The sequence below is a fragment of the Rhinoderma darwinii genome, chromosome 3, assembly GCF_050947455.1.
Source record: "Rhinoderma darwinii isolate aRhiDar2 chromosome 3, aRhiDar2.hap1, whole genome shotgun sequence".
NCBI lineage: Eukaryota > Metazoa > Chordata > Amphibia > Anura > Rhinodermatidae > Rhinoderma > Rhinoderma darwinii.
The window spans coordinates 171,595,981-171,608,570 of NC_134689.1; the positions used below are offsets into that span (position 1 = coordinate 171,595,981).

The following is a 12,590-nucleotide window of genomic DNA, read 5'->3' on the forward strand; positions in this document are numbered from 1 at the left end:
GGACAGTTGTAAGACCGGTTTGGAGGAAACATCTCAGCCTCCTTCTTGCTGAAGACATCCGCAAACAGAGCAAAATGAGGAGGTAATCCTGCCTCTGACTGAGGCAGAGAAGGCTGGACAGGATGGATCTGTAACAGGCAAATGTGGAGACATTTGGAGCCCCATTGGAGAACTTCTCCGGAATGTAACCGGAGCCAAGGCAGACCCAGCAAAATAGGATTGACGGCTTTAGGGCAAGACAAAAAATTTAATCAGTTCAGTATGAAGGGCTACAACTTGGAGCTTCAGTGTCTTGGCCTCAGACACGATCGGATCGGGCAGAGGAAGTCCATTCACCGAGGCAACAGCCAGAAACATCTCGAGAAGGACTGTGGGCAACTGGAGATGACCCACTAGGTCTTGTTGGATAAAGTTTGCCGCGGACCCTGAGTCCAGTAGGCAGAGACCCGGTGCGTCTTCTCGCCAGACACTACGGTCACGGGAATGGACAGTTTGGGAGAGAAGTTTTTATTTGGAGCCATTCTGCCTAGGGTTGTCTCTCCAACCAATACTAGGCACTGGAGTTTTTGGGCTTCTGGGGACACAAACGCACAAAATGGCCTCCGAGGCCGAAATACAGACAGAGTCCCGAAGTGCGTCTGCCCTGTCTCTGCCGGGCTGACAATTTAAGCCGGTCCACTTGCATAGGCTCCTCTGGTGGAACAACTCATGAGGGCAGCAGGGGTTGCTGGAAAGTAGGAGCAAGCCCAGGGAATCTTCTGTCCCGGCGAACCTCTTGGGACCGTTCCAGGAACCTCATGTCAATCCGGGTGGCCTGAATAATGAGTCCCTGCCAAAATGCAGCCACCAAGGCCTCGTTGTTCCACGCCAGTTCTGCAGCCAGAGTATGAAACTAAATGGCGTACTCGCCCACGTAGATGTCAGCAGAGGTGCAGCTGCAGAAGAGACTCCCCCAGGTTCCTCAAATACTGTACGGAAAGTCTGTAAGAAACACTGTAAGTCACGGGTCTCTGGTCCCTGATGTTCCCAAATGGGGTTCGCCCATGCCAGGGCCTTGCCAATAAGGAGAGAGATTATGAAGGTGATCCTTGCATCATCAGAAGGAAAGGCCTTTGCATGCAGTCTGAAGTGGATCTGGCATTGGTTCAGAAATCCCCCGCAGGTCCTCGCGTCTCCGTCATAGTGAGGAGGTAGTGGCAGGGAGAATCGGGGATCAGCACTAGTATTGACAGGAGGTGTAGCAGGAGAAACAGTAGGAGCAACAGGAGCAGGTGCCGTGAAGGCTACAACTGGCATCCAGCCGATGCGCAATGGCGTTCACCACCTGGAGGAGTTGGTCCTGTCGTGACCTGAGTTCTCACATATCTACCTGCATGACTTGTGACGTCCTCATGGTCTTGGGTTGACCAGCGGGGTCCATGGCCTGAGCGTACTGTCACGATCTGTGGGTATGTGGACCCACGACGCCGCACCGCTGTAGCTGAGTAGCAGCTGGCCAAACAGTCTAAAAATTCTATACAAATTCCTAGCACAAGAGTACCTGAAATAGTCCAGACAGTGGCAGAGGCTTAGGCACAGATGGAACTTAAAGGTAGATGACGCAACACGTGGCGGATGATATCAGGCGTGTCAGATGACACCAGATGTGGTGTATGACAGCAGGCGTGACAGATGGCACAACACGACTCCAACACTACATAAGGCTCAGGAACAAATACAGCACGGGATACGGGATAGAGGTAGCAGGGCATGGGAACAGGATACTACTAAGGAACCATTTACTAAGACTAACATTGGAATACACAACAACGCTCAGGCAAGGTGTGAAAGGGTAGGGCCCTTTTTATAGACCAGGGAGATCAGAGTACAATTAATTAATATTTACATGTGCGCACGCTAGCCCTTTAAGGCCGGGAACGAGCACGCGCGCACCCTAGTGGTCACAGCAGGGTAGAGCGGATGCACGTGCTGACATCGGCAGGAGGAGAGAGGTCTGCGGTCACGGCTGTCAGCAGGTAAGGGGATGCGGCGGTACGCGACCCGTACAGTGTGCAGTAAAATGCATCATATTTGAACTGAAGGCGGTTACAATATTACCAATCAAGTGCTGCCCAATTTTTGTGGTAAATATTTTCCCAATAACACAGTTATAGCATATTAATAGGATCTAAGATAAATGTTTGAACGGTGGAAGTCCAACTGCTGGGATCCCCACAATCCCGAGAACAGTGGCCTTGAGTTCTCAGTCTGCATTTGTGGCCACCTATGCTTCAAATACTGAATGTAATTGAGTCTCGGAGACTCAAGTGCTCTATTTGAGACCCTCATATTGTGCTAGGTTGACCTCCAGTGAATTAGATGATACCCTATGCAAAACTTTTCATGACACTTCAATTACCCTTGTTAAGAAATCATGTTATTTTAAAGGGAACCTGTCACCAGCATTTCACCTATTAAACCTGGTGGTAGTGGGTGAAAAATCATTTATTTTTAATCTATAATTGTCTTCTTAGTCTGCTCTGTAGCTTTAGTATTTAGTTTTTTAGTGTTCCCACACCGTATGCTAATGAGCATAAAATAGTCATATCTTCGTTTGAAAATAATCAAATCTTCATTTGAAAAGAGTCACATCTTCATTCCTCAAGTCTTTCCGCGTTTACCGGCCTCCTTACTTTTGATTGGCAGCTCCTCGCCTTCCCCCAGGACACAAAATCCTACACTTGTGCATTGATGTCCTATTCTGGTGTGTGCACAAAGGGACACCGGATTATTACGATAAAAGGCGTGAAATGTTTGCAGACCGTTATTTACAGTCGCAGGAGGAGTTTAGGAGAGAGGATAACGGCAATTAACTTTTTATAGCAGTGGCCAGTGAGGGATAAGTAAAGTTCAATAGGTGAAATGCTGGTGACAGGTTTCCTTTAAGGTACCTTTCAGCTTTGCTAGTATATATTGACCAGTGGTACTGTATGTTGAGCATCTTTTAACTGGGGGTAATCCTTTAACTAATAGTAAGGCCGGTTTCCCACAGGAAACATGTTGACATTATTTCCCAGACCGAACACAGTTCAGGGAGGCGGGCTCCTAGCATCATAGTTATCTATGATGCTAGGAGTCCCTGCCTCCCCATGGGAATATTGTCCCGTACTGTAATCATGTTTTCAGTAAGGGACAATAGTCCCATGAGGGGCAGAGACTCCTAGCATCATAGATAACAATGAAGCTAGGAGCCCGCCTTCCTGAACTGTTTGGTCTGGGAAATACTGCCGACATACGGTCCGTATATCACGGACTGAACACGCCCATGTGAAACCGGCCTAAATTATATGATCATTGTTCTGCAGCTAGTACTCAGTGGTAAATTTAGTGTCCTGTAAGTGCTGGACAGTGGTACTATAAGGTGTTACCTTGGGATAAGGGCCAATGCAGATGTATCGAGGCACGAGATTTCGGGGCAACTTAACTGTACTAAGTTCATCTGGCCATAGCAGGAAAAACAAAATGCAGGACCCATAGAATGCAAGAGACTTGCACGAGCATGTTACGTCCGTAAAGGACGGAACATATTTTGTCCGCAAGTCCCGGACTGAACACAGTGCAGGGAGCCGTGCTCCTAGCATTAAAGTTATGTACAATGCTAGGAGTCCCTGCCTCGCTGCAGGACAACTGTCCCGTACTGTAATCATGTTTTCAGTACGGGACAGTATTTCCACGGAGAGGCAGGAACTCCTAGCATCGTACATAACTATGATGCTAGGAGCCCGGATCCCTGCACTGTGTTCGGTCCGGGACTTGCGGCCGAAATACGTTCCGTCCTTTACGGACGTAACATGCTGGTGTGAACCCAGCCTTAGCAGCAGCTCTCTACAACTCACTCTCTCTCCGCCAGCGCTCTCTCTGACACAGCCAGGTACCTCCTCTTTCACCTGAACATAGGTTGGTGGGAAGACTGACGTTTAATAGGTTCACTACGCAGCCATGCTGAAACATCCTGGTGCTGTTTTGGCGTGGCATAATTTAGCCAACATGGCATCTGCGGCGTACAATTTAGACCAAGCCAGTGAGACAACCATCAAACGCTTGTAATAATAAACATTGTTACAGTGCAGTAAACATCAGTAGCATAATATAAATACCAGCGGCCGGTCTTGGCCACTCCTCCCCTTGAACGTCACATAGGGGCTGAACACAGCACAGGAAATAAGGCATAAATAGCACATATTAAAGGCACAGTGCATAAATAAATGTACCGTACTTTGGCAAATGTACAAATATACAATTTAGCCAGCCCCCTTTAAGAGTTTGGGTTCTCCCCCACACTTTGTACAGTAGTATCCTGTAATTTTAGTGGTGACCCTTGTCATAATTGGGAACTCGGTCTAAAATTATGGTCCAGATAGAGACCCAGGTCAATACCCCTGTGCACCATGCCCACATGATAGCAAGTATACCTTACTTTCCTCTTCTTCAATATCATGCATGAATCTAATGCTATACTAGTGGTAGGTCCATGCATGAAGTGGCGGAAAGGTAGGGACACACACAGCGTAAGCACTGCAGATTTTTCGCAACGGATTTCATTGTGGAAAATCCACAGGGTGGTACAGTGGCAGCAGTGTGGATGAGATTTGACCAAATCTCATCCACACACAAAGTAAAATATCCGCTGAAAGCCTGTTCATAAATTGGCATGAGGCAGTTTTTTTTAATCCTTTGCCGTTTCCAGGACGGATGCACTGCGTAATTGTATGTGGCGTATCCGCCGTGTGTGCACTTACCCTTTGGTAGCTGTGGTGCATAAAGAGACCCTGGGCCAGTAGTAACAGCTTTAATAAGAAAGGTACCCTGTGTGACCACATAGGGGGGAATTTATTAAGTCTCAATTCAAAGAAAGTTGGAGGAAAATGCGCCTAATTTAACATGAGGTGCACGCCTCTTAATAAATCGGACGCATCCCTGACGCATAGACTGGAGTAGATTATGATCAATTTGTCAGGCCACAGATGACCCTGTCCCCTTTTGCTAAGCTTTTCCCACTTTTTTTTTTTAAAGAAAAGAGGCATGAGCGGTAGAAATGGATCAAAAATTGCACTTTTTACTGCAAATTGCGACTTGTGCACCGTTTGCAGCTTTTCTATACCAGAAAAATGGCATAAAAAAGTTAATAAATTCCTCCCACTGTTTGAACACTCTAAAGGTCAGCCACATATTTGTACCATGTCAGGATATTTCTATCTTAGGCATTTGTAGAATATCCACAGAACATGCCATACATGCCTGATAGGTCAGCGGCTGCTCTTCCCAAGTGAAATCAATGGAGAACACACTTGGCTCTCTCTGTAACTCCCATAGACCTCAACGAAGAGAGCCACGTGGCAACCTCTTCATTTAATGGATAAAAGTGGATTTGCAAGATAATCCGTGGCAGAAATTTTTGTCTGACCGTTGGAATTCTGCTGTGGATTTGCAGTTTCATTTGCTGCGGATCCAACACGCAGATTAGCGCCATTCAATGAGGCTAATCTGAGTGTCGATACAGACGCGTTTTTGCGCGGATACCGCACAAACAAGTAACATGTCAATTCTTATTTTCCTCAAACGTTTTAAATTCCACGTTCAGAAAATTGTATGATCAACAGGGCGGTTTCCTATTAAAATCTATGGGACGGTATTTGTGTGCGGTTTTCACGTGGATTTAAGTGCAGAATACATTGAAATCTAAATGAAAATCTGCTGTGTGAACATGGCTTTATTTTGCATGGAAATGTAGCATTACATGATGTCCATTCATATGAATGGGCGACCATGGTCCACTTTTTTCAAGGACTCTCCTCTCTCGCTTACAAAAGGATGACAAGAACAGAAACTCCCTTCCACCCTTCATGACAAAGTAACAATTCTGTATATGGAAACTGTCCATGTGAGGTGGTTTAGATGTAGTTATAATATATTATCACACCATGTTTATACAAGCAGGGAGTGAAGGAGCCTTGTGCAGCTGCACTGGTAGGAGTCTGTATGTGGGTCTTCGTGATAGATAGGCTCCCTTCCAGCAAGAGGGGCTATGATGTCGGCTTATGTCAGGGGCTGGCCAAAAGGCGGGCTTTGCTCTTTGATGTAGGGTCCTGGGATGGTCATAGAGGACGGAGGAGAAGTGTTGCTGGCACTCTGCCGCGGGTTCACACACACATGTACTCAGTGCAAGTCCCAGCTGTGGGAGCTGAAGACACTACAAGGAAGGGACAAGGACGAAGCGATGCGAGGGTGGCGGCAGCACTGGCGAGACTTTTGTGAGGGGCAAAAGAGAACGAGAGAGTCCGCACAGGCGCCCGAGCACTTGTGAGGGTTAGCCGGGGAGCCAAGGGGCGCAAGCTGGGGGAGAGCGACCGAGGAAGGGAGGGAAGTGAGGGGAAAAGAGGACCTTAGCCGTGGTCTTCTCTCACACAGACGGGAACATGCTGGGCGCACACTGGTTATCGGGACTCATCTGTCATCTCTGTTTCCTGCACATACGCTCCTGGGAAAACCGGCTTCACCCCAAGCAAGGTAATGCTACAAGTCACTGACAGCATGGGACTAACACCACCGGCCTGCATGTGGAGGCGGGCGACCCCAATGTACTGACCCGGGCCACCAACTACAAATGAATGGGAGTCAATGCCAACAACGCACACTGGGAGGCTGCTCAACGTGTATATAGATATGTGTATATACATAACAGCTACGTATAGAGCATGACATGAAATAACATAAATGATAGGGCTTCATAAATAGATCTGTCCCTTACGTGGTTCTCAAGGCAATTTTCACCTCAGAACATGTCATGTAGCTAAAAGTTTTGACGAGTCCTGTAATAAAGTCACCTGGAACTATGCGTAAAAGTGTCATTTCTGTGTTTGGTTTGCGCATTATACGCTACAACATGGCAGACCACTGACAGAATACGGTACAACTCAGGAAACCGACCCTAATGTGTGAAGTGAATAGGAGCAGTTGTGGTGTTCGTGACTATTCAAGCACCCCCTATTTCTATTATAAAACCCACATCAGATCTCTTGTTAGGTGTCCCAGAAAGTAGCATAATTCATTCATAAATATTGCGCCATTCTTATTCAGGGTGCAATGCATGTGCCCAATGTGTGAATCCAGACTGTGAACAAGGGATCTTAAGGTCAAGTCCATTTTATAAAGTGAAATCATTTGCCATTGATTTTTGCGCCTGGACCGCTGTGTGTGATGGTTTTAGCACCATCTGGAAATGTGCACAAATTTTTGTGAATCTGTTTGTTGTTTCGAAATGACGCTGATTGGGGTTAGAAATGATTTGTGAGAGCAATATTGTAAGGAAATGACCACTTTATTTTGTGGAAATGATTCGTTTATACGACATTAATCTGTCATGTTGGATTCTATGCAACATTGGTCGTCTGTTGGTTATGTCTATAGCCAGCTCTAGCCTTTGAATGAAGAAAGAGATTATTTTTTTAAGTAAGGCTGCGTTCACATCTGCGTCAGGGCTCCGTTCCGACGTTCCGTCAAAATTTTCCTTCGGAACGGACCCCTGTCTGACACAAACGGAAACCAGATCGGCTGCCAATGGTTTCCGTTTGTCTCCGTTGTGCAGGGGTTCTGTCGTTTTGACAGTCAGGGCTCCGTTCCGATGGAAAGCTCAGACGGAACGTCGGAACGGAGCGCTGACGCAGATGTGAACGCAGCCTAAATATGTTCCTCTGTTCTGGTATCATATTGATCTTATATAACATTGTATTCATTTGTGTCTTTTAGGCCTTGTTCACACAATGCAGATTTGCTGTAGATTTTACATGCATTTTTTTAAGCCAAAACCAGAATTAGATCTAGGAGAGGAAACACTTTAGGGCCTCACTTTATATATTTCTTCTGTTTATGCTCCATTTCTGGTTTTGGCTTAAAAAAAAAATACATATTGGCGGAAATATATCAAAACTGGCGCCAAGGAAAAGCAGAGTAGTTGCCCAATGCAGCCAATGAGATTTGACCTTTCATTTTTCAGAGGCCTTTTGGAAAATTAAAGCCGCAACCTACTCAGCTTTTCCTTTGCACCAGTTTTGATATATTTCCTCTATTGTGTAAGAATTAAAGTCAATAACAATGAATAAGTTATTGAAATTCACTCATAGGGAGTTCTTTTATGTATTGATTTGCTGAACATTTTTAACATTTCTTTGTTAGGTAACGGTATCAAAGTAACTATTGTCACATGGCGCTTTAGTAGTAGTACCCTTTGCAACAGCATTGTAATATACTAGGTACAATGCAGACCATCCACAAGCGCTAAAGGGTGAGGGTATGTTCACACGGCCTATTTTCGGCCGTTTTTCGAGCCGTAAACGCCCCAAAAATGGCCGCAAAAATCGGAAGCAGAACGCCTCCAAACATATGCCCATTGATTTCATTGTTCCAATGGGCCGTTTTTTTACGCGGTCGTTTTTAAAAACGGCCGTGTAAAAAAACGGCCGCGAAAAAGAAGTGCAGGTCACTTCTTGGGATGTTTTTGGAGCCGTTTTCCATTGTCTCTATAGAAAACAGCTCCAAAAACGCATCGAAAATCGCGAGTGGCTTAAAAAACGTCTGAAAATCAGGAGCTGTTTCCCTTGAAAACAGCTCCGTGTTTTCAGACGTTTTTTGCTAAGCGTGTGAACATACCCTTAGGCTGAGTTCACACAGAGTTTTTTTACGCGGAACCCGCGCCAAAAAACAGCCAAAAATGCCTCCCACTGATTTCAATGGGAGGCGGAGGCGTTTTTTTCCCGCGATCGGAATAACTGTCTCGCGGGAAAAAGAAGGGACATGCCCTATCTTCGGGCGTTTACGCCTCTGACATCCCATTGACACCAATGGGAGGCAGAGAAAGCGTATTTCAATGGGAGGCAGAGAAAGCGGCGTTTTATGCCCGTAGCGCTCAATGGCCGAGCGCGAAAAACGCAGCGAAAATTGGCGTGCAAGCAGAGGAAAATATGCTTCAAAATTCCAAACGGAATTTCGAGGCAGATTTTCCTCCTGCAAAAAACTCAGTGTGAACCCAGCCTAAGGCCGGATTCACACGAGCGTGTGCGTTTTGCGCGCGCAAAAGGCCCATAACAGCTCCGTGTGTCAACAGCATATGATGCGTAGCAGCCACTGTCATTATGACACTCTGTTTGTATGTTTGTAAACAGAAAAGCACGTGGTGCTTTTCTGTTTTCATTCATAGCTTTGACTACTGTAGCGCATATTGCGCGGCACACAGAAGTGCTTCCGTGTGCCGTGCGCGGTTTTCACGCACCCATTGACTTCAATGGGTGCGTGAGGCGCGAAAAACGGGCAAATATAGGACATGTCATGAGTTTTACGCAGCGGACACACGCTGCGTGAAAATCACAGTCAGTCTGAACGGCCCCATAGACTAATATAGGTCCGTGCGAGGCGCGTGAAAATTATGCGCGTTGCACGGACGTATTATACGTTCGTCTGAATAAGGCTGTGTTCACACAGAGTTTTTTTGCAGGAGGAAAATTCTGCCTCAAAATTCTGTTTGGGATTTTGAGGCAGATTTTGTCCTTCCTGCACGTCGTTTGCATTGAATGCTACGGGCAAATAACTCCATGAAATACGCTCTCTCTGCCTCCCATTGATGTCAATGGGAGGTCAGAGACGTAAACGCGCGAAGATAGGGCATGTCCCTTCTTTCTCGCGGGAGAAAACCGCCCCCGCCTCCCATTGAAATCAATGGTAGGCATTTTCGGCCGGTTTTTGACGAGTTTTGCGGAGCAGTTTCCGTGTGAACAGGCCCTAATTGTTCTTGCTGCATGTTTCTGCAATGCTTGCTTGTTGTTGGGGCTACTCGAAGTGACAGCAGGACTGCTACTGCTCATGTAACAAAACATCTGGTTAAAGTTTTGTGCAGTGGTGTTGAAATGTGTATGACTGATCAGACATACAGTGCCTTGTGAAAGTATTCACCCCCTTGGTGCTTTTCCTGTTTTGTTACATTACAACCTGAAGTTAAAATTAATTTTTTGGGGGGGGGGGGGGGGGGGGGTTTGTGCCATTTGATTTACGTAACACTTTGTAGGTGCAACATATTTTTTATTGTGACACAAACAATAACTGAGACTAAAAAAACCACTTTAATTTCAATACTTTGTGAATCCACCTTTTGCTGATACAAGTCTCTATGCATAAGTCTCTATTACCTTAGCACATCTAGACACTGGTATCTTTGCGCATACTTTCCGGCAAAACTGCTCCAACATAGCCGCCGGATCTCTGCTGTGTTGCATAGCAGGGACCCAGTGGCAATGCTTGCGATCAGAAAAATTTGTAATTGCGAGCATTTAACCCCTCAGATGCCGGTGTCAGATGTGACCACCAGCATCTAGGATTTTTCTGCCCCTTCCACTTTGGTGCCGGTCACCGGCTCCCGCCTTGCGAGCTCGCAAGAGCCATTGTACTCCTCTAGCAGCTGGGAGCCTTGTGAACGCTCCAAGCCCTGCTAGAGGAGGATTGCTATTGAGACCTGTGGCAGGTCTCAATAGCAATGCACTTTTTGCCATAGACTACAACACTGTAATATTACAGTCTATGGCATAAACGATCTAATGATCACAGGTTCAAGCCCCCTAGAGGGGCTAAATAAAAGTAAATTTTTTAAAAAAAAAGTTATTAAAAAAATGTAAAAATATAAAAATTAAAATCATCCCACTTTCCCTAGATCACATATAAAAATAAATAAACAATAATAAACATAAACACATTAGGTCTCCCCACGTCCGAAAATGCCCGAACTATAAAAATATTTATCCAGTACGGTGAACGGCATAGCTGGAAAAAAGGTAAAAATGGCAGACTCGCAGTTTTTTTTCCACTTCAACTCCCCAAAAAAATATAATAAAAAGTTATCGAAATGCCAGACATTCCCCAAAATGGTATTAATAAAAACGACGTCTTTCGACGTACAAAAATACGCCTTACACAGCTCTGTACACAGAAATATAAAAAAGTTACATGGGTCACAATATGGCGATGCAAAAAATCTTTAGTTTCTTGAAAGTGAAACCACAGCTTCCGTTTCAGTCACCATTGATATCAATGGTGACAGAAACCTCGCTAAGGGTTTCCGTTCGTCACCATTCTGGCAGGTTTCCGGTTTTCCGACGGAATCAGTAGCGCAGTCGACTTTGCTATTGATTCCGTCGTTAAAACGGAAACCTGCCAGAATGGTGACGAACGGAAACCATTAGCAATGTTTCCATCACCATTGATATCAATGGTGACTGAAACGGAAGCTGTGGTTTCACTTTCCGTTGCGGGGTTCACCCGACGGAAACCTCCGACGGAAGCCCGAAACAGAAAGCGAACACTGATGTGAATAGGCCCTAAGACTTGAACAACTTTGATTTATTTTTCAATAATTCCAAAAGGCTATACAGTTTTTATTTATTTATTTTTGTCGAAAAGACAGTATTTTCATAATAATGATTTATTTTAGAAAGAGAGTGAAGGTAAAGCCCTCATTGATGCCTTTTGGATTCATGGTATCCAACCTATGGATCCATCTTACTTCTTCTTTCATTAACAAATTGTACAAATTGCTCTTTCTAGGGCTTAGTTTGATTGCTTGTAGCACCCAAAATGTTAAGGTATGAGGCCCCGTGCACACGACCGTAAAATCGCCTGTAATTACGGGCCCATTCGTTTCTATTGCTGACAAACACATTCCCGTATATTTACGGGAAGGAGTCCGTACCATAGAAACTTTACGAAAAATATAGGGCATGTCCTATTTTTTTATTTTACGCACCGTGCTCCCATACCTTATAATGGGAGCACGGCTCTCCTCGGTAGGCCGTGTCTGTATTTAAGGGCCATAATTACGGGCACGGTCATGTGCATGGGGCCTTAGGGTCAACTTGATGATAATTTTTAACATGTCCTGCCAAAGGGGTCTCTTTTTTGGTATTGATAGTACTTATTCTTGTGTAGTTTTTCCTATATATAATTTTTTACAAAGGCACATATGACACCCTTTATACTTCTGTTGGTGGACTGTCTGATGTCATATTTTCTCCTATTTAATGGGCTTGGAAAATATTATTTTGTTCTATGCATGAAAACAACTGCTTTCTTTAGCCAGGTGCCAGTGGTTGTCTCTGGTCTAAGGTCTCTTGAAAAACTATGTGCTAACACATCCTTGAAATGATTTCCTCTCCTCAATGTAATTGTAGGGTTTGATGTTAATACTTCCTTTAATTCATTGTCAGCCAGCAATATGTTCCAGTGTTCTTTTAAGATCCCTTGTACTTTTTTCCCGCTTTCGAATCATATGTACCTATGGATCTTATAACTGTTTTTTTTTTAAAATAAAGTTCTTCTTTTCTTGACATGACGTCAGTCTTTTTACATTTGTTTTTATGAAATTGATGTAGGGCTAACTTCCTAGCAACAAAAATTAGGAGTGGGAGTGAATGAAAGGCCCCTTTGGAGCCATTTATTTTGTATATCAGTAAGAGGGAAAGATGACAAATTAAAAATTTGCAGTTAATTTTTTATTTGACTCTATTTTCCTACTT

At 44.8% G+C, this 12,590-nt stretch overlaps 1 protein-coding gene across 1 annotated transcript in view; it reads left to right on the forward strand.

Annotated features, from left to right (window-relative positions):
* Positions 1 to 6,427: 6,427 nt before the first annotated feature.
* The window catches only part of ADAMTS20 (ADAM metallopeptidase with thrombospondin type 1 motif 20), a 411,884-nt gene continuing 405,721 nt past the window's right edge, over positions 6,428 to 12,590 (forward strand). Inside the window, exon 1 of the mRNA XM_075855030.1 lies at positions 6,428 to 6,546. Coding sequence (XP_075711145.1) covers positions 6,456 to 6,546 — 91 coding nt within the window. The 5' untranslated portion in view covers positions 6,428 to 6,455. The remainder of the gene's footprint in view (positions 6,547 to 12,590) is intronic.